The 26,919-nt window shown below is 42.9% G+C and overlaps 1 protein-coding gene across 3 annotated transcripts in view; it reads left to right on the plus strand.

Annotated features, from left to right (window-relative positions):
- mcoln2 (mucolipin TRP cation channel 2) overlaps positions 1–26,919 on the plus strand; it is a 69,298-nt gene that overhangs the window by 14,873 nt on the left and 27,506 nt on the right. For 2 of the 3 annotated variants that reach the window (XM_029706263.1, XM_029706264.1), the window contains exons 6-11: positions 9,195–9,291; positions 9,403–9,502; positions 13,241–13,353; positions 23,785–23,934; positions 24,474–24,575; positions 24,851–24,973. In XM_029706263.1, the coding sequence (XP_029562123.1) occupies positions 9,195–9,291; positions 9,403–9,502; positions 13,241–13,353; positions 23,785–23,934; positions 24,474–24,575; positions 24,851–24,973 (685 nt within the window). Of the gene's footprint in view, positions 1–9,194; positions 9,292–9,386; positions 9,503–13,240; positions 13,354–23,784; positions 23,935–24,473; positions 24,576–24,850; positions 24,974–26,919 lie in introns of all 3 variants that reach the window. The other variant, XM_029706265.1, reaches the window with a different exon arrangement.

The following is a 26,919-nucleotide window of genomic DNA, read 5'->3' on the forward strand; positions in this document are numbered from 1 at the left end:
ACTTTCTAAGGGTTCCATTGGCTCTCTAAAGCCTTCAGAAAGCGGATTGAGGTGTCTTCTGTCTCTGGGCAGAGTACAGTAGCTCAGTTTCCCAGTGTTCTGCCTGGTGACAAAGAGATTGGATATGCGCATTCACGCGAGCACGCTATTTTTTCTTTTCCTCTTTGAATGAATACACTATTGTCCGGTTGGAATATTATCGCTATTTTACGAGAAAAACACCATAAAAATTAATTTTCAACAGCGTTTGACATGCTTCTAAGTTAGGTAAGGTAACATTTTGATTTTTTTTGTCTCGAAATGCGCTCGCGCGTTACCCTTTGGATAGTGACCTGAACACACAAACAAAACGGGGGTATTTGGACATAACTATGGATTATTTGGAACAAAAACAAAATTTGTTGTGGAAGTAGCAGTCCTGGGAGTGCATTCTGACGAAGAACAGCAAAGGTAATACAATATTTTTTATACTAATTCTGAGTTTAGTGTGCCCCGAACTTGGCGGGTGTCAAAATAGCTAGCCGTGATGTCTGAGCTATGTACTCAGAATATTGCAAAATGTGCTTTCGCCGAAAAGCTATTTTAAAATCTGACAGCGATTGCATAAAGGAGTTCTGTATCTATAATTCTTAAAGTAATTGTTATGTATTTTGTCAACGTTTATGATGAGTAATTTAGTAAATTCACCGGAGGTTTTTGGTGGGAATGCATGTTCTGAACATCACACGCCAATTTAAAAAGCTGTTTTTGGATATAAATATGAACTTGATTGAACAAAACATACATGTATTGTATAACATAATGTCCTAAGAGTGTCATGTGATGAAGTTCATCAAAGGTTAGTGCTTCATTTAGCTGTGTTTTGGGTTTTTGTGACATATATGCTTGCTTGGAAAATGGCTGTGTGATTATGTTGGTCTATGTACTCTCCTTACATAATCTAATGTTTTGCTTTCGCTGTGAAGCCTTTTTGAAATCGGACAATGTGGTTCGATTAACAAGAGTCTTATCTTTAAAATGGTGTAAAATAGTCGTAAAAAACTTGAAATTATTGCATTTTTTAAGTTTTTGTATTTCGCGCCACGCTGTTCCATTGGATATTGTCTAGGCGTTCCGCTAGCGGAACGTCTAGCCTCAAAGCAACACTATTGAATGTCAGTACATTATTTACCTTCAGAGATGAATGTATCAAACCAGTTGCCGTGATACAAGTTTTTTTGTTGTGCACTCTTCTCAAACAATAGCATGGTATTTTTTCACTAATAGCTACTGTAAATTGTACAGTGCAGTTAGATTAACGATAATTTAAGCATTCTGCCCATATAAGACATGTCTATGTCCTTGAAATGTGTGCTGTTACTTACGTCATGCTAATCACATTAGTGCATTAGCTCAGTACCTCAAATAAAATAAACAGAAAAAGGTCAGGGGTTACAATTGTATAAACATATGATACAGTTGTAAGAATACAATGTTTTTATTAAATATTTGACTTCAAGTATATATTGCAAATATTTTCCATCTGGAAGCTTCATTAAATAGTACCCGCAAAACACCAGTCTCAACGTCAACAGTGAAGAGGCTACTCAGGGATGCTGTTGCAAAGAAAAATACAAATCTCAGACTGGCCAATAAAAAGAAAAGATTACGATGGGCAAAAGAACACAGACACTGGATAGAGGAACTCTGCCTAGAAGGCCTGCATCCCGGAGTTGCCTCAACTGCTGACGTTGAGAGTAGTTGAGGACTTATGAGGTGTCTGTTTCTCAAACTCGACACTAAAGTACTTGTCCTCTGGCTCAGATGTGCACCGGAGCCTCCCACTCCTCTTTCTATTCTGGTTGGAGCCAGTTTGCACTGTTTTGTGAAGGTGGTAGAGTATATCTTCAGTTTCTTGGCAGTTTCTTGCATGGAATAGCCTTCATTTCTCAGAACAAGAATAGACTGACGAGATTCAGAAGAAAGTGCTTTGTTTCTGTCCATTTTGAGCCTGTAATCAAACCCACAAATGCTGATGCTCCAGATACTCAACTAGTCTAAAGGCCAGTTTCATTGCTTCTTTAATCAGGACATCAGTTTTCAGTTGATCTAACATAATTGCAAAAAGGTTTTCAAATGATCATTTAGCATTTTAAAATGATAAACTTAGATTAGCTAACACAACGTGCCATTGGAACACAGGAGTGATTGTTGCTGATGATGGGCCTCTGTACGCCCATGTCGATATTCCATTAAAAAATCTGATGTTTCCATCTACAATGTCTACATTGTATTTCTGATCAATTTGATGTTATTTTAATGGACAAAAAGAATTGCATTTCTTTCAAAAACAAGGACATTTCTAAGTGACCCCGAACTTTTGAACAGTAGTGTAATTACTTACCTCACTCCAAATTAACACTCATAAAGGAGTTTCCCCTTTTATCTAAAAAAATGTATTTGTCATCTAAGTCCATGAATTTAGACTAGTGATTACAAGTGTATATTTTGTGCAAGATCTTAAAGCGAATACATTTTACTTAACTTGATATACAACATTTGTGAGAGCTTTCTTCCATTACATTTCAGCAATATGTGCAAGCTAGCTGGTCTGTTTATGCCCTGTACACATTGTGCCATATTTCATTGCACCAGACGTCATCTTCACAGAGTCTTGCAGCTCTACTGAATGGACATTTATGTTTGGGAGATTGCAAAATATTACCTTTTCATTCAAAACAAGATAAATATATTATTTCGGTTGCTAATAAAATATTTAGTTACTTTTTCCTCAACTTGATCCTTTAACTTTATAGCAAGCCAAGTTGCATTGCAGAACAGCTAGCTCGTTAGCAAGCTAAAAGCTAAGGCTAGGTTGAAGATCCAGTACCACTAGTAGCTAGCGACCGCCACCTAATAATAATAATAATAATAATAATAATAATAAAAAACATCATTACCATCACAAACTTAACTAGGAGGCACCAGTCATAATATAATTTGCCTAACAGCCAATGTGTATTATTGAACATTACAATTAAAATAGTACTCACTTATTGAAATGGGTAATTGTTTACAAGTTGCTAGCTGTCCTATAAAGCCATCACAGAAAACAACATATTTTCATCGTCTGTGGTTTGGTAACTTCTTGTACTTCAACAGACTCTGGCTGGGTCGTCACTAGTTACCACAGCCACAAAGTTAGAAAGAACGCCTACTCAAATAAAATTTTAATTGTCACACGCGCCAAATACAACAGGTGTAGACCTTACCGTGAAATGCTTACTTACAAGCCCTTAACCAACAATGCAATTCAAGAAAGTTAAGAAAATATTTACCAAATTAAACGAAAGTAGAAAAATTATCAAATGTAACAAAATAACAATGAAGCTATAGACAGGGAGTACCGGTACCGAGTCAATGTGCAGGGTTACAGGTTAGTTGAGGTAATTTGTTCATGTAAGTAGGGGTAAAGTGATTATAAACAGCGAGTAGCAGCAGTGTACAAAATCAATGGGGGGGGTCAATGCAAATACTCTGGGTAGCCGTTTGATTAGCTGTTCAGGAGTCTTATGGCTTGAGGGTAGACATGGAGCTTCGGTACCGCTTGATGTGTGGTAGCAGAGAGAACAGTCTATGACTAGGGTGGATGGAGTCTTTGACAATTTTTAGGGAATTCCTCTGACACTGCCTGGTATTGAGGTCCTGGATGGCAGGAAGCTTGGCCCAAGTGATGTACTGGGCAGTACGCACTACCCTCTGCAGTGCCTTGCGTTCAGAGGCTGAACTGTTGCCATACCAGGCAGTGATGCAACCAGTCAGGATGCTCTCAATAGTGCAGCTGTAGAACTTTTTGAGGCTCTGGGGACCCACGCAAAATCTTTTCAGTCTCCTGAGGGAGAATAGGCTTTGTCGTGCCCTCTTTACGACTGTCTTGGGGTTGAGGGAGAGGTTGTTATTCTGGCACCACATGGCCAGGTCTCTGACCTCCTCCCTATAGGCTGTCTCATCGCTTCGGTGATCAGGCCTAACACTGTTGTGTCGTCGGCAAACTCAATGATGGTGTTGGAGTTGTGACTGGCAATGCAGTCATGAGTGAACAGGGAGTACCAGGGAGGGACTGAGCACACCTCTGAGGGGCCCCCGTGTGTTATTACCTACCCTTACCACCTGGGGGTGTCCCGTCAGGAAGTCCAGGATCTAGTTGCAGAGGGAGGTGTTTAGTCCCAGGGTCTTTAGCTTAGTGATGAGCTTTGAGGGCATTATGGTGTTGAAGGCTGAGCTGTAGCCAATGGATAGCATTCTCACATAGGTGTTATTTTTGTCCAGGTGGGAAAGGGCAGTGTGGAGTGCAATAGAGATTGCATCATCTGTGGATCTGTTTGGGCGGTATTCAAATTGGAGTGGGTCTAGGGTTCTGGGATGATGGTGTTGATGTGAACCATGATCAGCCTTTGAAAGTGCTAGGGGTCGGTAGTGGGTTGGAACCATGACATTAGAAACCAAAACTCCTCCGTAGTGACCCGACACATGATAGCTCGATCAGCTGTTCGATTTAACTTACAGCATGTCAACTGAGCCAGGATCACAGTCAAATGGATTGGGAAGTATTTCTCAGTAATCTTCCAAGCGTTGGAGATGAGCAGTCATCACTTGTAAGTAAGTAGCCTTGCACGAGCCTTGGATTTTGCGAGCTGGAATGGCTCATAGAGCAGGAGCCTATGTCCTGTTTCTGTAGCATGAGGCAGCTTGATGTACAAGTACACGCCCTGGACAGGACACTAGTCTATCACAGGGCCTTACCCTCAATCTATCTCAATGCTGAGTGCCAAACGGCAACGAACCAGGTCCCACTTTCGTATGACTCGGCCAGGGATTGAACCTTCCAATCTCAGGGCGGACACTCTAACGACAAGGCCCCTTGTATGGGACACTTACTGATGCTGTTTTCTGTTAGAAAATTGCACACCCAAGGGAAGGGGGCATGGATTTCTTTCCTCTGAATCCACTGATTCGGTCACTCATCTGTAGAATGTTTTTGTATTTCCCCTGTGTCTTACGTTTAGTTCGTTCAATTTCTCAAATATGTATGTTTCAGAGGCAATGTAACAGTTTGCTTAATTCACTGCTTGAGCACACTCCGCCAACCCTGATGTCCTAGCCGTGTCTGAATCCTGGCATAGGAAGTCCACCAAAATGTTAGAAATTTCCATCCCCAATAGCATTTGTCTTGACGGAAAATGTAAAAGGGGGCGGAAATGCAATATACTGTAGAGAGAGCCTGCAGAGTTCTGTCATACTATCCAGGTCTATGCCCAAACAGTTTGAGCTTCTACTTTTAAAGATCCATCTCTCCAGAAATAAGTCCCTCACTGTTGCCGCTTGTTATAGACCCCCTCAGCTCCCAGCTGTGCCCTGCACACCATATGTGAAGGGATTGCCCCCCATCTATCGTCAGAGTTCGTACTGCTAGGTGACATAAATTGGGATATGCTTAACACCCTGGCCGTCCTACAATCTAAGCTAGATGCCCTCAATCTCACACAAATTATGAAGGAACCTACCAGGTACAACCCCAAATCCGTAAACATGGGCACCCTCATAGATATCATCCTGACCAACTTGCCCTCTAAATACACCTCTGCTGTTTTCAACCAGGATCTCAGCGATCACTGCCTCATTGCCTGCGTCCTTTATGGGTCCGTGGTCAAACAACCACCCCTCATCACTGTCAAACGCTGCCTAAAACACTTCTGCAAGCAGGCCTTTCTAATCAACCTGGCCCAAGTATCCTGGAAGGATATTGACCTCATCCCATCAGTAGAGGATACCTGGTTGTTCTTTAGAAGTGCTTTCCTCGCCATCTTAAATAAGTGTGCCCCTTTCAAAAAATGTAGAACTAAGAACAGATATAGCTCTTGGTTCACTCCAGACTTGACTGCCCTTAACCAGCACAAAAACACCCTGTGGCATACTGCACTAACATCGAATAGTCCCCAAGATATGCAACTTTTCAAGTCAGGAACCAATACACACAGTCAGTTAGGAAAGCAAAGGCTAGCTTTTTAATTCAGAAATTTGCATCCTGCGGCACTAATTCCAAAAAGTTTTGGGACACTGTAAAGTCCATGGACAATAAGAGTCCCTCCTCCCAGCTGCCCACAGCACTGAGACTAGGATACACTGTCACCACTGATAAATCCACGATAATCTAATTTCAATAAGCATTTCTCTAAGGCTGGCCATACTTTCCACCTGACTACCCTGGCCAACAGTTCTGCACCCCCCACCGCAACTGGACTCAAACTGTTACAGACCTATATCCATCCTGCCCTGCCTTTCTAAAGTCTTCGAAGCCAAGTGAATAAACAGATCACTGAACATTTTGAATCCCACCGTACCTTCTCCGCTATGCAATCTGGTTTCCGAGCTGGTCATGGGTGCACCTCAGCCACGCTCAAGGTCCTAAATGATATCATAACCGCCATAGATAAAAGACAGTACTGTGCAGCCGTCTTCATCGACCTGGCAAAGGCTTTCGACGCTGTCAATCATCGTATTCTTATCGACAGACTCAACAGCCTTGGTTTCTCTAATGACTGCCTCGCCTGGTTCACTAACTACTTCTCAGATAGAGTTCAGTGTGTCAAATCGGAGGGCCTGTTGTCCGGACTTCTGGCAGTCTCTATGGGGGAACCACAGGGTTCAATTCTCAGGCCGACTCTTTTCTCTGTTTATATCAATGATGTCGCTCTTGCTGCTGGTTATTCTCTGATCCACCTCTACGCAGACGACACCATTCTGTATACTTTTGGCCCTTCTTTGGACACTGTTAGCGAACCTCCAAATGAGCTTCAACGCCATACAACATTCCTTCCGTGGCCTCAAACTGCTATTAAATGCTAGTAAAATGAAATGCATGCTCTTCAATTGATCGCTGCCCGCTCCCGCCCGACTAGCATCACTACTCTGGACGGATCTGACTTGAATATGAATAGAATATGTGGACAACTACAAATACCTAGGTGTCTGGCTAGACTGTAAACTCTCCTTCCGGACTCACATTAAGCATCTCCAATCCAAAATTACATCTAGAATCGGCTTCCTATTTCACAACAAAGCCTCCTTCACTCATGCTCGTAAAACTGACTATCCTACCGATCCTTGACTTTGGCGATGTCATTTACAAAATAGCCTCCAACACTCTACTCAACAAATTGGATGTAGTCTATCACAGTGCCATCCGTTTTGTCACCAAAGCCCCATATACTACCCACCACTGCGACCTGTACGCTCTCGTTGGCTGGCCCTCGCTAAATATTCGTCGCCAAACCCACTGGCTCCAGGTCATCTAAGTCTTTGCTAGGTAAAGCTCCGCCTTATCTCAGCTCAGTGGTCACCATAGCAACACCCAGTCGTAGCACACGATCCAGCAGGTATATTTCACTGGTCATCCCCAAAGCCAACACCTTCTTTGGCCGCCTTTCCTTCCAGTTCTCTGTTGTCAATTACTGGAACGAATTGCAAAAATCACTGAAGCTGGAGACTTATATCTCCCTCACTAACTTTAAGCGTCAGCTGTCAGAGCAGCTTACCAATCGCTGCAGCTGTACACAGCCCATCCAACCAACTACCTACCTAATCCCCATATTTGTTTTTGTTTTTCTGCTCTTTTGCACACCAGTATTTCTACTTGCACATCCTCATCGGCACGTACTGTATATCAATTTAGCATGTAAATTGCTAAATTGCAATTACTTCGTCACTATTAGCCTATTTATTGCCTTACCTCCTTACTTAATTTGCACACATTGTATACCGATTTTTCTGTTGTTATTGACTGTACGTTTGTTTATCCCATGTGTAACTCTGTGTTTTTGTCGCACTGCTTTGCTTTATCTTGGCCAGGTCACAGTAGTAAATGATAATTTGTTTTAAACTGGCCTACCTGGTTAAATAAAGGTGAAATAAAAAAATTGTAAACGTTACATCCATTGTGAATGACAAAAGTTCCTCTCTCAAAGCGAAAAGCCTCTGTGTGAAATAGAACATTATCATGCTCTGATCCCATATCTCCACGTAGTTTTGCAAACAGGCGTGCGCACAGTGAATGTGGTTTGATGTAGTTTACAATCGAAGTTACCTGCTGCTGTATATCTCTGAGTTCTGTGCTTAGATCTTTTGCCACCAGTTGCTCTCGGTGTATCATACAATGCGACCTTATGGCAGAAGGAGATAGATGGAGCCCCATCTGTGCAAAAGCCCACCATCCGATCCCATGTAGAATCTGTTTTTCTGCACATCCCCTGTGCTGTTTCATTCTCGGGAATCGTGAGACAGAACTGTGGGGGTGTCGGTGTGTGGGGTTGTTGGTGTGTGTGTGTGTCAGCCCTCACAGCTAATGTCCCTTTGGAGAACATAAACTGGGGAGTTTGGTTCAGTCAGTTTCCTCTGATTACTAGCAATAGCATAAATTCTTTGTTTACAGTATTATCTGACAAAGATAATGATGTGAGTTTCTATGCCTCTGCCTCCCCACACATTGTTTTCACCATATCAGTTGTGGCCGTTGATATCAAAGTCTGCAGTAGTGTCTGGTTTCATGGCGCAGGGGGCCTAGTCATTCAGCATGGGAATTATTTTTCCATGATCTAAGGGCACGCTCTGGTTCTTCTATATTGGAAAAATTTAGATTTTTAAGGTTAACCCCATTACAATGATGGGTGGGGGGGGGTTGCTGAAGAGTATTTCTGTCTTTTATAAAGCGCTTTTGTGGGGAAAAACTCATTCTGATAGCCTGGGCCTAGCTCCCCAGTGGGTTGGCCTAGCTTCCAAGTGGGTGGGCTTATGGCTGCACCCCTGTTTGTGAAATCCATAGATTAGGGCCAAACAAATTTATTTCAATTGACTGATTTCCATATGATTAACTCTCCAGCAACCCTATTTTCAAATCCGGCAACCCCATATGGGGTCACAATCCATAGTTTGGGAACTGCTGGCTTATGGGTAATGTGATTGAGGCTTTACATGTACCTCCTGATGTATCACCATGCAGGCTACGTTGTGTCGAGCGTGGTGGAATGCAAATGCATCTCAACCAAGGAAAACGTGTGGCCGACCCCGCCAACCTTGCCCCGTTCCTTGTGCCGCAGCGAGGGGTAGTTGGATCATTTGGGGATTGATTTCTTATTAATGTTGGCATGTTTTCCTTTCAGGCTTGTCGATATCAAGATCACTTTTCAACTTAAAGGAATCAACCTGCAAACAGTGCGCTCACATGAGTTACCGGACTGTTATGTATTTTTTGTTACGGTAAGGTTCCTTTGTTGTGTTTAAACATGTAACCCCATCATCATGTCCATGCAGCGCTGTTGATACTGTTAGTCCATTTTGTAATCTGTTTTCAGTTGTCTCTTTCTCCAGATCACATTTGATAACCAGTGTCACAGCGGAAAGATAAAAATCTTCCTCGACATTGACGCACTGAGCAGTGCGTGCAAAAACTGGAAGATTTCAGGGACTGGTAAGTATAGTTTAGTTAAGTTTGAGTTATTAAGAAACCAATTTGTTCATCAGGATTAATTTTCCTGGGTAATTAAATAAACACTATGTTCAAATACTTTAGGTGCTGTTAAGTAGGTGTGCATGGAAAGCAATGCACAACTGCAGATTTCTTACTCATATTATTATAATTATTTGATTTATTCTGCTCGTTCCAGCACTTAAACGACTTAAGCTATTAACATGAAACCAACTTCCAAGTGTGCAGACCGATCCAACTTATTTTTGATATTGTATACTTTTTGTACTACAGCAATATTTAAATGAGCTCACAATACATTTCAATGGAAATAAAAGTGCCATAGACTTACACCATATATACAAAAGTATGTGGACACTCCTTCAAATGAGTGGATTCGTCTATTTCAGCCACACCCGTTGCTGACAGGTGTATAAAAATCGAGCACCCAGCCATGCAATCTCCATAGACAAACATTGGCAATAGAATGGCCTTATTGAAGACCTGAGTGACTTTCTGCCCTGCTAGAGCTGCCCCAGTCAACAGTAAGTGCTGTTATTGTGAAGTGGAAACATCTAGGAGCAACAACGGCTCAGCCGCGAAGTGGTAGGCCACACAAGCTTACAGAATTGGACCGCCGAGTCCTGAATACGTAGTGCGGAAAAAACATCTGTCCTCGGTTTCAACACTCACTACCTCTGGAAGCAACGTCAGCAAAATAAATGTTAATTGGGAGCTTCATTAAATGAGTTCCCAAGATCACTGTACGCAATGCCGCCAAGCGTCGGCTGGAGATGTGTAAAGCTTACCGCAATTGGACTCTGGACAGTTGAAACTGGAGCAGCAGCACGACCAGGTGGACTCGGGACAGCTGAGAATACTTGCCCGTATTCATAGTGCCAACGGTAAAGTTTGGTGGAGGAGGAATAATGGTCTGGGGCGGTTTTTCATGGTTCGGGCTGGGCCCCTTAGTTCCAGTGAAGAGACATAACGCTACAGCATACAACAGTAATTACTGAACCGTTCCAGCTATAAGCACCAAACTAGCTTTGTCATATTCAGGATATCCTAACTTGAAATTATTCACTTTCATCAACTATAGCTCACTTGCCTAAATTAGCATACAATGACCAACCCACAGTAACTCTTTATTCGTTCAAGCTAGAGCCTCCGAACCAATTTTCTCATGTTCATACTATCCTAACTTCAAATTCTTCAAAACTTTCAACAAATAGAACTATACAGACTTAGATGCATTTGCATAAAATAACCCACGAAAAGTAACTTATTCCGTTCAAGCTAGAGACACCAAATCAAGTTTCTCATGTTCAGCCTATCCTCACATAAACGTAACTTTATTTAATTTAATTATATAAATGAACTATAAATATATAAATGTACATACTTTTGCAAAAATAGCTCACTGTCAGTAACTCTTGGTCCGTTCAAGTTTTTGCCACCAAACCAACCTTTACATGTTCAGCCTATCCTAACACCAACAGTAACTCTTGATCCGTTCAAGCTAGACTCCAAACCGCCTTTCACATGTTATGCCAATCCTAACTTCAAATTCTTAAACTTTCAACTACTACAACTATACAATTTTTAATACATGTTTATAAAGTAACCCACCAACAGAAACTCTTGATCAATTCAAGCTATACACCAAACAAACGTTCACATGTTCAGGCTATCCTAACTTCAAATACTTAAATGTTTACAACAACAAAAAACACAAAGTACATGCATTTGCATAAATAACTCATCAATAGAAACTCTTGAACTGTTTAAGCTACTGTAGAGCCAAAAACCCAACCGTCACATATTCAGGCTATCCTAAATTCAAATACTTATTTCCCTCATTAAAATGCAAATCATTTTATAACATTTTTGACATGCGTTTTTCTGGATTTTTTTGTTGTTATTCTGTCTCTCACTGTTCAAATAAACCTACCATTCAAATTATAGACTGATCTTTTCTTTGTCAGTGGGCAAACGTACAAAATCAGCAGGGGATCAAATACTTTTTTCCCTCACTGTAGATACACCAAACCAATTTTTACATGTTCAGGCTATCATAAATTCTAAATCTTCAAAAGATTTCAACAACTATACAAATTGTAATACACTTGCATAAAATAACTGAATAAAAGTAACTCGTCTTCCATTCAAGCTAGAGACACCAAACCAACTTCCACATGTTCATTGCATAGATTAGCATACAATTTCCCACCAACAGTCTTGATCCTTTCAAGCTAGAGATCCTAAACCAATTTCCTCATGTTCAGGCTATCCTAACATCGAAATCTTAGACTTTTATCAACTATAAATAAATGGTGTACATTTGAATAAAAAAAAACACAAGTAGTCATTATTTAACCGTTCAAGCTATAGGCACCAAACATACTTTCACATGTTCAGACTATCCTAACTTCAAATTCTTAAAACTTGACTATACAAATTAGCATACATTAACATCATTTAACTCACCAACAGTATCTCTTAAACCATTCAAGCTAGAGATACTAAACTAACTTCCTCATGTTCAGACTATCCTAACTTCAAATTTAACCAACTTTAAATACATACATGTACATACATTTGCATAAATAACTCAATAATAACTCCTGATCTGTTAAATTTTTTGCCACCAAACCAACCTTTACATGTTCATACTGTCCTAACCTCAGAATTGTTACTTTGAACAACTACAACCCACCAACAGTAACTTGATCCATCCAAGCTAGAGACATCAGCATATCCTAACTTCAAATTCTCAAAAACGTATCAACTATAATTGTCCACATTTGCATAAAATTACCAACCCACAGTAACTCTTGAACCGTTCAAGCTAGAGAAACCAAACCAAATTTAACATGTTCAAGCTATCCTAACTTTAAACTTTTAACTTTTATCAACTATAATTATATAAATTAATAAAATGTATACCTAAAGGGGTCCTAAAATTCTTAATCAAATAGTTAAAACATCCATGGTATGACCATCTTAAAACAATTCCATATGTTAGCTTATTAACCCCCCACCCAACAGCTTAGACTTTTAGAGGCCAATAGCATACAATTACTCACTGACAGTAACTCTTCAACTGTTCAAGATTGAGACACCAAACCAACTTTCACAAGTTCAGGCTATCCTAACTTCACACTTTTTGTAACATTTTTGTCAACTATAACACCAAACCAACTTCCACATTTTAAGGCTATTCAATCAATCAATCAATCAATCAATCCATCACAAGCTAGCATGCATACCATATTTTCTTCAGGAAATGTACTTTTCTAGTTTAGCCTGCCTTACTAGCTTTTGCTAGTAGAGGAAAGTTGGTAAGTTGCTCTAGTGTTTGCTAAATGACTGTAAAATGTACTTTTGTGTATAATTTGCCATAGCCTTCCCTGTGGCTCTGTTGGTAGAGCATGGTGTGTGCAACGCCAGGGTTGTGGGTTCGATTCCCACAGGGGGCCAGTACAAAAAAGAAATACATAAAATGAAAATGAAATGTATGTATTCACTACTGTAAGTTGCTCTGGATAAGAGTGTCTGCTAAATGACTAAAATGTAAATATGTACTGTATTTGAACTAGGTCTCATATAAGTCTAAATCCAATCACTGTTTCTTCTCTAAAAAAAACAATACTGAAGACTTCCAATGTTGACACTATGTCAAAAGCAGCAAAGCACATTGGAAGAGTTATGTAACCCAGGTGTCTTTATCTGTTTCAGCTCAGAAGAACACACACTACCTTCTGGTGTTTGATGGCTTTGTCATACTGGTTTGCCTGACCTCGGCCGTGCTATGCACACGCTCCATCGTTCTGGCAGTCAAATTACTGCAGGTCAGTTAATGATACATTACAGAAGTTTAGTTGCTAATTATATACATCACATTTCGGCTTGAAAGGTCAATGTTGGCTGTATGGTTCATACACATGTATGATGTGAATTTCTTGTCTCATAAAATCCAACTCATGTTTTAGCTAAACGATATACGCTTTGCTCATGGGTGCGATGTCATTTCTGGATAATATTTATCTCCATTTAGAGGGATTTTGGCTCAAAAGCCAAGTTGTAGGTGTTCTGGAGCTTGACCCTTCACTGGCCAATCAGAATGTGCTCCATGGCTAAATATGTGGTTGCTTCAAGTTGTGTATTTACAGTCTTTTATGTATTGTGTTGTAATCAACTCCAATTACAACAGTCCATTATGGCCTAGTTTGTTAAATAGCCTACAGAAACAAAATAACAAAATATATGTAGGCCAGTCCTATCTTCGCTTAATGTGTTGAACATGTTTGCAGTCCACATTGTAAGAAGCCTAATTGCATGGCTTCAATATGGAAATATATAGTTAAACCTAGCATTCACACTGATATACTGTAGGTGCTAGGCCTACTGGAAATTGCATTATGGCTTTGCCATGGACATGCCAAACATTGTCAATAAGCAAGATTAAATTCATTATTGATAAGGCTTTAAGATTGAATAATTCTGCTCAAAATGAAACAAGACTTGTTTTAAATAGGCTGTCTAAATACAGTTACATGCCCCACAAACAGCCTTCATTGAAGGGAACGGAGGCTATGCAATTATCTTTTTTTTGTTTTATTGAATATCCCAAACTTACAATATACTTGCAGTGAAGCCGCTCAACAACTACATCACACCAGTCATCCAACAGACTCCTATTTAGAGAAACACACAGAAGCATCCAGGGTCAATGCCCTGCTGAAGGGCACGTTGACAGATCTCCCACCAGGCCAAAAAACGTGAACCTGAACCCTCCAAGATCCCCCCACAGTCTCCCAATAGCTGTTCCTCAACCATCCGAGACCACTCCCACAGTCCCCCCCCCCAAAAAATGTATACATTTTTTTTTAAATACAATTAATTCCATTCCCCACCCCAAGAACCCCTCAATGCACCAACAAGCAAGAAAACGAACTACAGAGAAAAAAGAAAAAGACAGAAGAAACAGCAAACAATGCAACAAAAAAAGGACATCAAGGACAACTAAAACCAGAACAGCAATGCCAACTGTATATGTTTGAATACATGTCTGGCACTATTGTGTGCGTGTGTGTGTGTGTGTGTCCGTGTATGCGTGTATTTGAATGACTGTGTGTGTGTACAAAGACCTGCACGGCAGCATCCTATCTCCCACACAGCATTTCCATTCTCACTTATCTCCAATTACACATCCCAACCCTCAGCTTCCCTCAGCCCATCCCACCCATCTCTGCTGGTCACCCTCTATGGATTTCTATGCAACATACATCTTTCAACTATGCGGTGATGTTTAACGTACAATTTTAATCTATCTAATTGAATAGAATTCACAGATTGCGAGTTGAAGATAAATACTTTTACTAAGAGTATTAGTAATTGACTGACCCGGTCTTTCCAGATCTCCTAACAGTACTATTTCTAGGGTCAATTTTAGATCAATGCTATGCGTTTTCAGCTATTCCTGAACCTGACACCAGAAACAGGCTACCTGAGGGCAATACCAAAATAAATCATCTATTGATTCTGTATCCTCACAACAAAATCTGCAGAGCTTTGATGATTTTATGCCCCAAATATTCAACATTGTTGGTGGCAAGAATTCTATTATAATTTTAGCTGAAAATCACTTGAATCTTGCGTAGTTTTATATATCTACTCATACACCCTGTACCATGGAATCGGTACATCAAAAATCTCTTCAACTATTTTGCAACCTGTATGGCACAGTTGTCAACATGCTGGTCCTCAAATGAAACTGGTATACTTTCCTATTTATGCTATTTTTAATCTTCCGCCAGTTTTTATCCTTTATGTTGGGAAGACAGACCAGTTCCCTACCTCCTCCTGCTGCCACCTGCCTCCTCCATTTTTGGGGTAATGCAGTAATCAATTGGTTGTACTCTTGGATTGAGCAGACCTTCCCATACAATTCTGAGAACTCCATGAAGGACATAACTATTAACTCTACTATTCCAAATTGCAATATAATTTAAGAACAAAATACCTTTTTCAAACATCTTTCCCATAAATTCAGGTATTTTGTCAACCAGCACATTTGAGTTCAGCCATAATATTTGTTCTATCTTTTCAGGGGGATGAAATTGAAATTGTAGCCAACTCTGCAAAGCTTGTTTGAAAAAGAGATACTTTGAATAAAGTAAAATTTTCAATTAATAGAAAATGAGAGCTGGCAATCTGCACAAAGGCAAAAAGGCCATTTTTAAAACATTGATGAGCTTTTCCTAGTAAACTTTTGAATACGCAGCACCATAAGTAAATTAGTAAAATGAGATATGACTAAGGAGTTAATCAGGGCAATTTTTCCATAAATAGACAGGCATTTACCTCCATGGTTGCAGGACCTTGTCAATTTTTACAAGTTTTCTATTGAAATTCATTGTGGAGAGCTTATTTATATATTTTGTGATATGAATACCAAGTACAGTATGTCTACTTCACCATCAGCCCTTTTTATAGGTAAACTGCAGGGCAATGTAAAAGTTGTATTTTTTAAAGATCCAATACGTAATATTGTACACTTATCATAATTAGGTTTTAGACCAGAGAGTACAGAAAAGTTATCTAGATCTTCAATGAGACATTGCAGGGATCTAGCTTGCGGACTTAATATAAAACTGAGTCATCGGCATACATGGACACCTTTGTTTTTAAGTATTGGATTTCTAATCCTTTAATTGTCAGGCTGTGGGTAACTGGTGCATGGAATCAGGCGCAGGAGAGCAGAGATGAGTGTACAAGGTAATTTATTCCACGAACAGCACCAGTATAAAACAAATACTAAAGGTGAGTGAAATAACCGGTCACTCGTAAATAACGGGCGTAATAACGAACCCGGCAAACAATACCAGCCAACAAGTAACGACCTGAACATTATATACAAACACGCGCACAAACATGGGGGAAACAGAGGATTAAATAATGAACATGTAATTGGGGAATAGAAACCAGGTGTGTAGAAAACAAAGATAAAACAAATGTAAAATGAAAAGTGGATCGGCGATGGCTAGAAAGCCGAACGCCGCCCGGACAAGGAGAGGGACCGACTTCAGTGGAAGTCTTGACAGTACCCCCCCCCCCCCTTAACGCGCTGCTACAGCTGCGTGCCGACACCGACCTCAGGGACGACCCGGTGGACGAGGCGCAGGGCGACCCGGATGGAGACGGTGAAAATCCCGCAGCATCAAAGGGTCCAATACGTTCTCCACCGGCACCCAGCATCTCTCCTCCGGACCGTACCCCTCCCACTCCACGAGGTACTGAAGGCCCCTAGCACGACCCCTCGAGTCCAGTATGGCTCGAACTGCATACGCTGGGGCCCCCTCGATGTCCAGAGGGGGCGGAGGAACCTCCCGCACCTCAGACTCCTGGAGTGGACCAGCCACCACCGGCCTGAGGAGAGACACATGGAACGAGGGGTTAATACGGTAATCTGGGGGAAGCTGTAACCTGTAGCAAACCTCGTTCAGTCTCCTCAGGACTTTGAATGGCCCCACAAACTGCGGGCCCAGCTTCCGGCAGGGCAGGCGGAGGGGCAGGTTTCAGGTCGAGAGCCAGACCCGGTCCCCCGGTACGAACACCGGGGCCTCACTGCGGTGGCGGCCTGTGCTCACTTTGACACCTGACGGCCCACTGAAGGTGCACATGAGCGGCATCCCATGTCTCCTCCGAGCACCTAAACCAGTCATCCACTGCAGGAACCTCAATCTGGCTCTGATACCATGGCGCCAGAACCGGCTGGTATCCCAGTACACACTGGAAGGAGGAGAGGTTAGTAGAGGAGTGGCGGAGCGAGTTCTGGGCCGTCTCTGCCCAGGGTATGAACGCAGCCCACTCCCCCGGCCGGTCCTGGCAATACGACCGCAGAAACCTACCCACATCCTGGTTCACTCTCTCCACCTGCCCGTTACTCTCGGGGTGAAAACCTGAGGGAAGGCTGACCGAGACCCCCAGATGTTCCATGAACGCCCTCCAGACCCTTGACGTGAACTGGGGACCTCGATCAGATACTATGTCCTCAGGCACCCCGTAGTGCCGGAAGACGTGTGTGAACAGGGCCTCCACAGTCTGTAGGGCCGTAGGGAGACCGGGCAAAGGGAGGAGACGACAGGACTTAGAAAACCAATCCACAACGACCAGGATCATGGTGTTACCCTGTGATGGAGGAAGATCCGTTAGGAAATCCACCGACAGGTGCGACCACGGCCATTGTGGAACGGGTAAGGTTTGTAGCTTCCCTCTGGGCAAGTGCCTAGGGGCCTTGCACTGGGTGCACACCGAGCAGGAGGAGACATAAACCCTCACGTCCTTAGCTAAAGTGGACCACCAGTACTTCCCACTAAGACAGCGCACTGTCCGACCGATGCCCGGATGACCAGAGGAGGGTGAAGTATGGGCCCAATAGATCAAACGGTCGCAGACAACAGACGGAACATACAGACGCCCAGCTGGACATTGGGGGGAGTGGGCTCTTTACGTAACGCCCGCTCGATGTCCGCGTCCAGCTCCCACACTACCGGTGCCACCAGGCAAGAGGCCAGGAGTATGGGAGTGGGATCCATGGGCCGCTCCTCTGTGTCATACTTTTGGGACAGTGCGTCTGCCTTAGCATTCTGGGAACCTAGTGTGTAGGACAGGGTGACGAAAAAAACTGGTAAAGAACATGGCCCACCTTGCCTGTCGAGGGTTCAGTCTCCTCGCCGCCCGGATGTACTCCAGATTTCTGTGGTCGGTCCAGATGAGAAAAGGGTGTTTAGCCCCCTCAAGCCAATGTCTCCATGCCTTCAAGGCCTTGACGACAGCCAACAGCTCCCTGTCCCCCACGTCATAGTTTGCTCTCCGCCGGCTGAGCCTCTTCGAAAAGAAGGAATAGGGGCGGAGCTTTGGTGGCGTACCCGAGTGCTGAGAGAGCACAGCTCCTATCCCAAAGAGGGATCCGGATGAGCCAGCACGGGAGCCGAGGTAAACAGAGCCTTCAGGTGACCAAAAGCCCTGTCCGCCTCAGCCGACCACTGCAACCGCACCGGTCCCCCCTTCAGCAGTGAGGTAATGGGAGCCGCTACCTGACCAAACCCCGGATAAATCTCCGGTAGTAGTTGGCAAACCCTAAAAAACGCTGCACTTCCTTTACTGTGGTGGGAGTCGGCCAATTACGCACTGCTGAAATGCGGTCACTCTCCATCTCCACCCCTGAAGTGGAAATGTGGTACCCTAGGAAGGAGACAGACTGTTGAAAAAACAGGCATTTCTCAGCCTTGATGTACAGGTCATGCTCCAACAGTCGACCCGGCGCGTGTAGCGGAGTATATAAGAATGTTGTCGATATACACCACTACACCCTGCCTCTGCAGGTCCCAGAAAATCTCGTCTACAAAGGCCTGGAAGACTGATGGAGCATTCATCAACCCGTACGGCATGACCAGGTACTCATAGTGCCCTAAGGTGGTACTAAATGCTGTCTTCCACTCGTCCCCCTCCCGGATATGCACCAGGTTGTAAGCGCTCCTGAGATCCAATTTTGTGAAGAAGCGTGCCCCGTACATTGACTTGATCGCACTGGCGATGAGGCAGCGGGTAACTGTACCTCACAGTGATTTGGTTGATGCCTCGATAGTCAATACATGGGCGCAGACCTCCATCCTTATTTTTCACAAAAAAGAAACTCGAGGAGGCAGGTGAAGTGGAGGGCCAAATGTACCCCTGCCCCAGAGATTCGGAGACATATGTTTCCATAGCCGCCGTCTCCTCTTGCGACAGGGGATACACGTGACTCCTGGGAAGTGCTGCGTCTACCAGGAGATTTATCACACAGTCCCCCCGTCGATGGGGTGGTAATTGAGTCACCTTTTTACAGAAGACGAGAGCCAAATCGGCATATTCAGAGGGATGCGCACGGTGGAGACCTAGTCTGGACTTTCCACCGTAGTAGCACCGACGGGAATCCCTAAACACCTCCCTGAGCACTTTCGTGACCACCCGGTGAGAGCCCTCTGTTGCCACGAAATAGTGGGATCATGACAGGCCAACAAGGGTAGGCCCAGCACCATGGGAAACGCAGGAGAATCAATAAGGAAGAGACTGATTCTCTCCTTGTGACCCTCCTGCGTAACCATGCCCAGTGGAGCGGTGGCCTCCCTAATTAGCCCTGACCGTAATGGTCGACTATCTAGGGCGTGCACAGGGAAAGGCATATCCACAGGAACAATGGAGATCCCTAAACTATGGGCAAATGATCTGTCAATAAAATTCCCTGCTGCGCCTGAATCTACAAGTGCCTTATGTCTGGAATGCGGGTAAAACTCTGGAAAATTAATAAACAAAAACATGTGAGCAACAGGGGGCTCTGAGTGAGCCTGGTACCGACTCACCTGGGGTGACACGAGTGCTCTGCCTCCTGCCTCAACTCCTAGAGGAACCTCCCCAGGACCGACCGGCAGTGTGCCCTCTGCGGCCACAGATGGTGCATGGATCGGCCCCTCCTCCGGTCACCCTAATTGCACCACCTCCCAGCGCCATGGGCATCAGAGCGGTGGTGCTGGGGGATGGAATCGACAGACCCCGATCTGGACATCCACGGGTAGCCAGCAGGTTATCCAACCTTATGGACATTTCCACCAGCTGGTAAAAGGTCAGAGTTGTGTCCCTACTCGCCAACTCCTGACGGACGTCCTCACGCAAACTACAACAGTAGTGATCGATCAGGGCCCTGTCATTCCACCCCGCGCCGGCGGCCAGGGTCCAGAAGTCTAATGCGAACTCCTGTGCGCCCCTCATCCCCTGCCTCAGGTGCACGAGACGTTCACCGGTGAAATCAGGTGAAATTCTCGAATTGGTCCAGCACCGCTCCTCCTTCCTTCCATACGGCGTTGGCCCAATCCAGGGCTTTCCCTGAGAGACATGAGACGAGGGCGGACACGCTCTCGCGGCCCGAAGGAGCCGGGTGCACGGTCGCCAGGTAGAGCTCCAGTTGGAGTAGGAAACATCCCGCTGCCTTCCCATCGTACTCCCTTGGAAGGGAGAGCCGAATCCCACTGGAACCGGCTGAAGGAGGGGTGATCAGTGGTGTCCTTGGTGGTGTTGGTGGAGGCGCTGGAGGAACTCCTCTTCTCTCCAAGCGCTCCATCGTCTGTAGGACGCGATCCATGGTGATGCCGAGATGTAGCATCGCCTTATGCTGCTGGACGCACTCCTCATCCCCTAATACCGGGGTAACTGCTCCTGCTGACTCCATTTGTGGTGCGTGTTTCTGTCAGGCTGTGGGTAATTGGTGCATGGAATCAGGCGCAGGAGATCAGAGATGAGTGTACAAGGTAATTTTTTCCACAAACAGCACCAGTATAAAACAAATACTAAAGGTGCGTGAAATAAACGGTCACTCGTAAATAACGTGTAATAACGAACCCGGCAAACAATACCAGCCAACAAGTAATGACCTGAACATTATATACAAACACACATACAAAACATGGGGGAAACAGAGGGTTAAATAATGAACATGTAATTGGGGAATGGAAACCAGGTGTGTAGAAAACAAAGACAAAGCAAATGGAAAATGAAAAGTGTATCGGCGATGGCTAGAAAGCCGGTGACGCTGAACGCCACCCAAACAAGGAGAGGGACCGACTTCGGCGGAAGTCGTGACATTAGTGTTGTTATTTGATCCGATTGTAATAGCTGGCATTTCGATGGCCATAGCGAAAAGATATGGTGACAGCAGACACCCTTGTTTAACCTGTTGGCACTAGGGGGCAGTATTTGCACGGCCAGATAAAAAACGTACCCGATTTAATCTGGTTACTACTCCTGCCCAGTAACTAGAATATACATATAATTATTGGCTTTGGATAGAAAACACCCTAAAGTTTCTAAAACTGTTTGAATGGTGTCTGTGAGTATAACAGAACTCATTTGGCAGGCCAAAACCTGAGAAGATTCCAAACAGGAAGCGCCCTCTCTGACCATTTCTTGCCCTCCTTGATAATCTCTAACAAAAACAGGGGATCTCTGGCATGACGTGACACTTCCTACGGCTCCCATAGGCTCTCAGAACCCAGGAAAAAGCTGAATGACGTAATTCAAGGCCCAGGCTGAAACACACTAGCGTGTTTGGCAAGTGCTCTATCAGAGGGCCATTAGACTGAGGCTCGTGCATGAGGAGATAACATGCTTTTACTTTCACTCTCTTTGTAATAAAAAACGATATCCCGGTCGGAATATTATCACTTTTTTACGAGAAAAATGGCATAAAAATTGATTTTAAACAGCGGCTGACATGCTTCGAAGTACAGTAATGGAACATTTAGACATTTTTTGTCACGAAATGAGCCGTGCTCATAACCCTTATTTACCCTTGCGGATAGTGTCTTGAACGCAAGAACAAAACGCCGCTTTTTGGATATAACAATGGATTATTTGGGACCAAACCAACATTTGTTATTGAAGTAGAAGTCCTGGGAGTGCATTCTGACGAAGACAGCAAAGGTAATAACATTTTTCTTATAGTAAATCTGACTTTGGTGAATGCTAAACTTGCTGGGTGTCTAAATAGCTAGCCCTGTGATGCTGGGCTATCTACTTAGAATATTGAAAAATGTGCTTTCACCGAAAAGCTATTTTAAAAATCGGACATATCGAGTGCATAGAGGAGTTCTGTATCTATAATTCTTAAAATAGTTTTTTGTGAACGTTTATCGTGAGTAATTTAGTAAATTCACCGGAAGTGTTCGGTGGGAATGCTAGTCACATGCTAGTCACCTGCTAATGTAAAAAGCTGGTTTTTGATATAAATATGAACTTGATTGAACAGACATGCATGTATTGTATAACATAATGTCCTAAGATTGTCATCTGATGAAGATCAAAGGTTAGTGCTGCATTTAGCTGTGGTTTGGGTTTATGTGACATTATATGCTAGCTTGAAAAATGGGTGTCTGATTATTTCTGGCTGGGTACTCTGCTGACATAATCTAATGTTTTGCTTTCGTTGTAAAGCCTTTTTGAAATCGGACAGTGTGGTTAGATTAACGAGAGTCTTGTCTTTAAAATGCTGTAAAATAGTCATATGTTTGAGAAATTGAAGTAATAGCATTTCTAAGGTATTTGAATAACGCGCCACGGGATTCAACTGGCTGTTGAGTAGCAAGCGTCCCACCTAGCCCAGAGAGGTTAACTCCTCTTAACAATTCAAAACTGAGAAGTAGCCGTTATTTACACCTGTATAGCAACCCCATTTTACACCTGGGGTTGCTATACATCATTTTATAAGAGAATCACCGAAATTCAAATAATCCAGGTATTTATAAATAAAATCCAGTCTTAAATCAAATGCCTTTTCAGAATCTGCTATAAATGCCTGGCTTCTTTTCGATGTTTCATTATGTTCTATTATTTCAATTAGTTGTCGTATATTATCTCCAATGTATTGTCCATGTAAAAAACCTGTCTGATAAGGATGAACAATACCTGGTAAAACCCTTTTAATTCTGAGTGCTATGCATTTCACTAGATCACTTGAAGCCATTATGGTCTGGTAAGTTCTTTTAGTTTTGCCCAAAGGATTGTGTTAGTGTCCGCCTCCCTTTTTAAAAAAGGCCGCCTTGGGAGAGGGACAGAGCATCTATCAAACAAGGACTGCCATATACATGCACAAAAACGTATAGTGTGATAAGTATCACATTGAGCCTTCGTGAAATACCACAAAGCAGGACTACATTTATTTTCAGATCTCCCCCCATCAATACACCGGAAGCTGTCATAGGGTGTATAATTTAGTGTGCAAAGCCCAGACCTGCCTTCCTCCTAGGCAATGATGTGTGAAACACATCTCGCTGACCTAAAAATGCCTTGAACATGATGAAAACAAGCCCAGATTCCCCCAGGGTGAAATTCCCTTTTAAGAACACCTCAACTATTGCCACCCCTTCTCCTCAGCACAGGCAAGCTGATGTTCGGTAGGTAAATTGACGTAAAGGGCGTAAAATGTCTGTGAGCCAGTTTTTACATAACGTGCGTTTAACACTTGCGCCTCCTTAGCGCCAGCCGAAAATACAGCCCTCTGTCTGAGTCTCCAGAAGTGTCACTCACAATTTCACCATGACAATGGTAAAAAGTTACATGAACTTGCTTGTGACATGTTGCCAGTTTTGTGTAAACTTCATGATGGGCTTTTATAACCATTTGTGTGGTTTACAGTATACAATGATCTTTCAATTCCTGGCCTCATGAATTTATCCCCTTTATTCCAGAGATTTTCCAGGTTCTTCCGTGAGAATTATAATCACAAGGTGTGCAAGACTGACGAAAAGGAGTTTTTAAATGGCTGGTATGTTTTGGTGATCGTCAGTGACGCTATGGCCATAGTAGGATCCATATTGAAGATGGAAATACAAGCAAAGGTAATTCTCAAGTCAAATGTTCAAACTCCTTGAAAGAGTTTAAGCTGACACACATTTACCAGACATCTCTTTCCCTAAATTTAATAGGAACATGTTAATTTTACAAACACTTATGTTTTACAAAAAAATATGGTTTTGAAAATGTATTTGAATTATCCTGCTTACTGCAAGATGTTACATATTTAATAACGGCAATAAATGATTGACGTCTAATCATAGATTATCTATCATATTAGTTTTGAACATGTGGAAGAAGTGGGTGTTTCCATTTATACCTAATCAATTACTATTTGATAATACAGAAATTGAGAAATAAAAAAAACTCTGAAGAGAGGTTGAGAAATAATAACTCCCCGTTGCCTGGGCACAGAATCACTGGGATTGGACTTTGTAACATGATGGTTGAATCAAGACATTGTAAAACTCCCAAGGATATTGGCTCTAACCTGAGTGACTTTCGAGTCAGATTTTTATGACTTGCATGTTAACCATTTACCCCCAGTTGGCATAAGGAAAATTAACTCCTCTCTCCCTTCTAGAGTCTTACCAGCTATGATGTGTGCAGCATCTTTCTGGGGACTTCTACTCTGATGGTGTGGGTGGGAGTGATCAGGTACCTGGGCTACTTCCAAAAGTACAATGTAAGTTTGATCAAAGACATATTTATTTAGTGTATTCAAAGATAATTATCCAGTAGGCATAGACTAGTTCTGTTTGGCGACATGCAAACTCAGACTTACATAAACATACATTGGAAAATACATTTTAATAATCTATACATAATGAAAGTGGTTAAAAACAAGGATGTTGCAATAAGAATGATTCATCAACTAAAGGAACACTATCTTAAACACTGATTCAACACAGGTGTGTATGTGTGTGTGCACATGCCTGTGCACATGCATGTGTGTTCCAGGTGCTCATCCTGACCATGAAGACTGCCTTCCCCAAGGTGATCCGCTTCTGTTGCTGTGCTGGCATGATCTACCTGGGGTACACCTTTTGTGGCTGGATCGTACTTGGCCCTTACCATGAAAAGGTACTGACTGGGAATGGCAATGCCGATACTCATTTTAATTCTACAGAATAGGGACTCCCGAGTGGCGCAGTTTGATGTATTGTTATCCATTTACAACCACAAGATGGCAGTATGTATACATGTTGCTGCTTGTTGTTGCTTGTCTAGTCAGTGTTGCACCATTATGAGGCACACCCATAATGCCTTAATCATTAATGCTAGCAAGGAGGGGCACAAGAGTCTTAGTAGATCGTTGGGTTATAAGAACAATTATTTACCGAAGTCGAGAAACATTGCAGTAAACAAGAGCTCACATGGTGGACTGCAGAATCCTCAAGCTAACTTTAATCTGTGTCAAACTACACAGCCCCACTATTTGGATTGTCTCCTATAGTTGGTCTACACATGTTCAAACTATCAACAAACTATCTAAAGCAATTTACATGCAACACTTTGCTGGGATTAGGGTTAGGTTCAGGGGATTAGGTTTAGGGTTGGGGTAAATTGACACAGTAGTTAGTGAACAAAAATATAAACGTAACAGAACCATACATTTATATATATATATGTATGTATGTTTTTATTAATTACATTTTTTTACCCCTTTTTCTCCCCGATTTCATGATATCCAATTCGTAGTCTTGTCCCATCGCTGCAACTCCCGTACGGACTCAGGAGAGGCAAAAGTCGAGAGCCATGCGTCTTCCAAAACACGACCCTGCCAAGCCACACTGCTTCTTGACACACTGCTTGCCTAATCCGAAAGCCAGCCGCAACAATGTGTTGAAGGAAACACTGTACAACTGGCGACCGTGTCGCGTGCATGCGTCCATTCCGCCACAAGAGTTGCTAGAGCGCGATGGGACAAGAACATCCTGGCCGGCCAAACCCTCCCCTAACCCAGACGACGCTGGGCCAATTGTGCACCGCATCATGGGGTCTCCTGGTCGCGGCCAGCTGCAACACAGCCGGGATTGAACCAACATGCAACAATTGCAACGATTTTACTGAGTTACAGCTCTTATAAGGAAATCAGTCAATTGAAATAAATGTATTAGACCCAAATCTATGGATTTCACATGAATTGGCAAGGGTGCAGCCATGAGTGGGCCTGGGAGGCCTACCCACTTGGAGGCCAGGCTCACCCACTGGGGAGCCAGGCCCGCCATTCAGAATGAGTTTCTCAGTTTCAGCCAGTCCAAATACTCCTCAGTTTCATCAGCTGTCCGGGAGGCTGGTCTCAGACAATCCCACAGGTGAAGAAAACGGATGTGGAGGTCCTGGGCTGGCGTGGTTACACGTGGTCTGCGGTTAGGAGGCTGGTTGGACGTACTGCCAAATTCTCTAAAACGATGTTGGAGGTGGCTTATGGTTGAGAAATGAACATTAAATTCTCTGGCAACAGCTCTGGTGGACATTCTTGCAGTCAGCATGCCAATTGCACGCTCCCTCAAAACTTGAGACATCTGTGGCATTGTGTTGTGTGACAAATTGCACATTTTTAGAGTGGCCTTTTATTGTCCCCAGCACAATGTGCACCTCTAAACAGCGTGGTCATTACATTCAGCTTTTTTTATATGCCACACCTGTCAGATGGATGGATTATCTTGGCCAATGATAAATGCTCACTAATAAGGATGTAAACACATTTGTGCTCAAAATTTGAGAGAAATAAGCTTGGACAATTTCTGGGATCTTTTATTTCAGCTTATGAAAACATGGGATCAACTCTTTACATGTTGCATTTATGTTTCTGTTTACTATAGTTTGGGGACTATCCAAATACATCTACCCTTACAGGTTTACTATCTTAATTTGATCATTCTGTTGTCGCAGAGAAATTCCCTGCAAAGCAGGAAATGCAAATTGTAGAATTTAAATAGGCTTCGAACGTTTGTAATTTCAACTTTGAAATGACAGACATATTTATCCTATTAAAAAATGTATCAAACCTCTACATTTGATAC

This window comes from Salmo trutta, chromosome 22 (genome assembly GCF_901001165.1).
Source record: "Salmo trutta chromosome 22, fSalTru1.1, whole genome shotgun sequence".
NCBI classification, from domain to species: Eukaryota; Metazoa; Chordata; class Actinopteri; order Salmoniformes; family Salmonidae; genus Salmo; species Salmo trutta.